General features: G+C 50.8%; 1 protein-coding gene across 1 annotated transcript; it reads left to right on the top strand.

Annotated features, from left to right (window-relative positions):
- The first annotated feature begins 485 nt into the window (after positions 1 to 485).
- LOC141983867 (uncharacterized) lies at positions 486 to 2,202 on the top strand. Its single transcript, XM_074946855.1, has 2 exons — positions 486 to 1,093; positions 1,682 to 2,202. Exons 1-2 carry the CDS (start codon positions 511 to 513, stop codon positions 2,200 to 2,202), a joined length of 1,104 nt encoding a protein of 367 aa, XP_074802956.1. The 5' UTR covers positions 486 to 510.
- Positions 2,203 to 3,194: the final 992 nt, after the last annotated feature.

The following is a 3,194-nucleotide window of genomic DNA, read 5'->3' as shown; positions in this document are numbered from 1 at the left end:
TAGTTTCTGTACTCACTAGGAAGGGGGAGTAGTGCCAGAATGGGAATACGCATCCTCTCTAATGCTCCACTGCTGCAAACCTATGCACTATGTCCTTCATAGTGCTGAGTCACACTTCTATGCAGCAGGATAGACTTAATGGCCTTGCACACTTGGCCCTGGTCTACACTAGGACTTTAGGTCGAATTTAGCAGCATTAAATCGATGTAAACCTGCACCCGTCCACACGATGAAGCCCTTTATTTCGACTTAAAGGGCTCTTAAAATCGATTTCCGTACTCCACCCCTGACAAGTGGATTAGCGCTTAAATTGGCCTTGCCGGGTCGAATTTGGGGTGCTGTGGACACAATTCGACGGTATTGGCCTCCGGGAGCTATCCCAGAGTGCTCCATTTTGACCGCTCTGGACAGCACTCTCAACTCAGATGCACTGGCCAAGTAGACAGGAAAAGAACCGCGAACTTTTGAATCTCATTTCCTGTTTGCCAGCGTGGCAAGCTGCAGGTGACCATGCAGAGCTCATCAGCAGAGGTGACCATGATGGAGTCTCAGAATCGCAAAAGAGCTCCAGCATGGACCGAACGGGAGGTACGGGATCTGATCGCTCTATGGGGAGAGGAATCCGTGCTATCAGAACTCCGTTCCAGTTTTCGAAATGCCAAAACCTTTGTCAAAATCTCCCAGGGCATGAAGGACAGAGGCCATAACAGGGACCCGAAGCAGTGCCGCGTGAAACTGAAGGAGCTGAGGCAAGCCTACCAGAAAACCAGAGAGGCGAACGGCCGCTCCGGGTCAGAGCCCCAAACATGCCGCTTCTATGATGAGCTGCATGCCATTTCAGGGGGTTCAGCCACCACTACCCCAGCCGTGTTGTTTGACTCCTTCAATGGAGATGGAGGCAATACAGAAGCAGGTTTTGGGGACGAAGAAGATGATGATGATGACGAGGTTGTAGATAGCTCACAGCAAGCAAGTGGAGAAACCGGTTTTCCCGACAGCCAGGAACTGTTTCTCACCCTGGACCTGGAGCCAGTACCCCCTGAACCCACCCAAGGCTGCCTCCTGGACCCATCAGGCGGAGAAGGGACCTCCGGTGAGTGTACCTTTTAAAATACTATACATGGTTTAAAAGCAAGCATGTGAAAGGATTACTTTGCCCTGGCATTCGCGGCTCTCCTGGATATACTCCCAAAGCCTTTGCAAAAGGTTTCTGGGGAGGGCAGACTTATTGCGTCCTTCACGGTAGGACACTTTACCACTCCAGACCAGTAACACGTACTCGGGAATCATTGTACAACAAAGCATTGCAGTGTATGTTTGCTGGCGTTCAAGCAACATCCGTTCTTTATCTCTCTGTGTTATCCTCAGGAGAGTGAGATATAATCCATGGTCACCTGGTTGAAATAGGGTGCTTTTCTTCAGGGGACACTCAGAGGAGCCCATTCCTGCTGGGCTGTTTGCCTGCGGCTGAACAGAAATGTTCCCCGCTGTTAGCCACAGGGAGGGGGTAGGGTTGAGGGGGTAGCCACGCGGTGGGAGGAGGCAAAATGCGACCTTGTAACGAAAGCACATGTGCTATGTATGTAATGTTAACAGCAAGGTTTACCCTGAAAGAGTGTAGCCAGTGTTTTATAAAATGTGTCTTTTTAAATACCGCTGTCCCTTTTTTTTTCTCCACCAGCTGCATGTGTTTCAATGATCACAGGATCTTCTCCTTCCCAGAGGCTAGTGAAGATTAGAAAGAAAAAAAAACGCACTCAAGATGAAATGTTCTCCGAGCTCATGCTGTCCTCCCACACTGACAGAGCACAGACGAATGCGTGGAGGCAAATAATGTCAGAGTGCAGGAAAGCACAAAATGACCAGGAGGAGAGGTGGCGGGCTGAAGAGAGTAAGTGGCGGGCTGAAGAGAGGGCTGAAGCTCGAATGTGGCGGCAGCGTGATGAGAGGAGGCAGGATTCAATGCTGAGGCTGCTGGAGGACCAAACCAGTATGCTCCAGTGTATGGTTGAGCTGCAGCAAAGGCAGCTGGAGCACAGACTGCCACTACAGCCCCTGTGTAACCAACCGCCCTCCTCCCCAAGTTCCATAGCCTCCACACCCAGACGCCCAAGAACGCGGTGGGGGGGCCTCCGGCCAACCAGCCACTCCACCACAGAGGATTGCCCAAAAAAAAGAAGGCTGTCATTCAATAAATTTTAAAGTTGTAAGCTTTTAAAGTGCTGTGTGGCATTTTCCTTCCCTCCTCCACCACCCCTCCTGGGCTACCTTGGTAGTCATCCCCCTATTTGTGTGATGAATGAATAAAGAATGCATGAATGTGAAGCAACAATGACTTTATTGCCTCTGCAAGTGGTGATCGAAGGGAGGAGGGGAGGGTGGTTAGCTTACAGGGAAGTAGAGTGAACCAAGGGGCGGGGGGTTTCATCAAGGAGAAACAAACAGAACTTTCACACCGTAGCCTGGCCAGTCATGAAACTGGTTTTCAAAGCCTCTCTGATGCGTACTGCGCCCTCCTGTGCTCTTCTAACCGCCCTGGTGTCTGGCTGCGCGTAACCAGCAGCCAGGCGATTTGCCTCAACCTCCCACCCCGCCATAAACGTCTCCCCCTTACTCTCACAGATATTGTGGAGCACACAGCAAGCAGTAATAACAGTGGGAATATTGGTTTTGCTGAGGTCTAAGCAAGTCAGTAAACTGCGCCAGCGCGCCTTTAAACGTCCAAATGCACATTCTACCACCATTCTGCACTTGCTCAGCCTGTAGTTGAACAGCTCCTGACTACTGTCCAGGCTGCCTGTGTACGGCTTCATGAGCCATGGCATTAAGGGATAGGCTGGGTCCCCAAGGATACATATAGGCATTTCAACATCACCAACAGTTATTTTCTGGTCTGGGAATAAAGTCCCTTCCTGCAGCTTTTGAAACAGACCAGAGTTCCTGAAGATGCGAGCGTCATGTACCTTTCCCGGCCATCCCACGTTGATGTTGGTGAAACGTCCCTTGTGATCCACCAGAGCTTGCAGCACTATTGAAAAGTACCCCTTGCGGTTTATGTACTCGCCGGCTTGGTGCTCCGGTGCCAAGATAGGGATATGGGTTCCGTCTATGGCCCCACCACAGTTAGGGAATCCCATTGCAGCAAAGCCATCCACTATGACCTGCACATTTCCCAGGGTCACTACCCTTGATAT

The sequence above is a fragment of the Natator depressus genome, chromosome 3 (assembly GCF_965152275.1).
Source record: "Natator depressus isolate rNatDep1 chromosome 3, rNatDep2.hap1, whole genome shotgun sequence".
Taxonomy (NCBI): Eukaryota; Metazoa; Chordata; order Testudines; family Cheloniidae; genus Natator; species Natator depressus.
The sequence above is the reverse complement of the archived record's forward strand: the minus strand, read 5'-3'. Positions and strand labels throughout refer to the sequence as shown.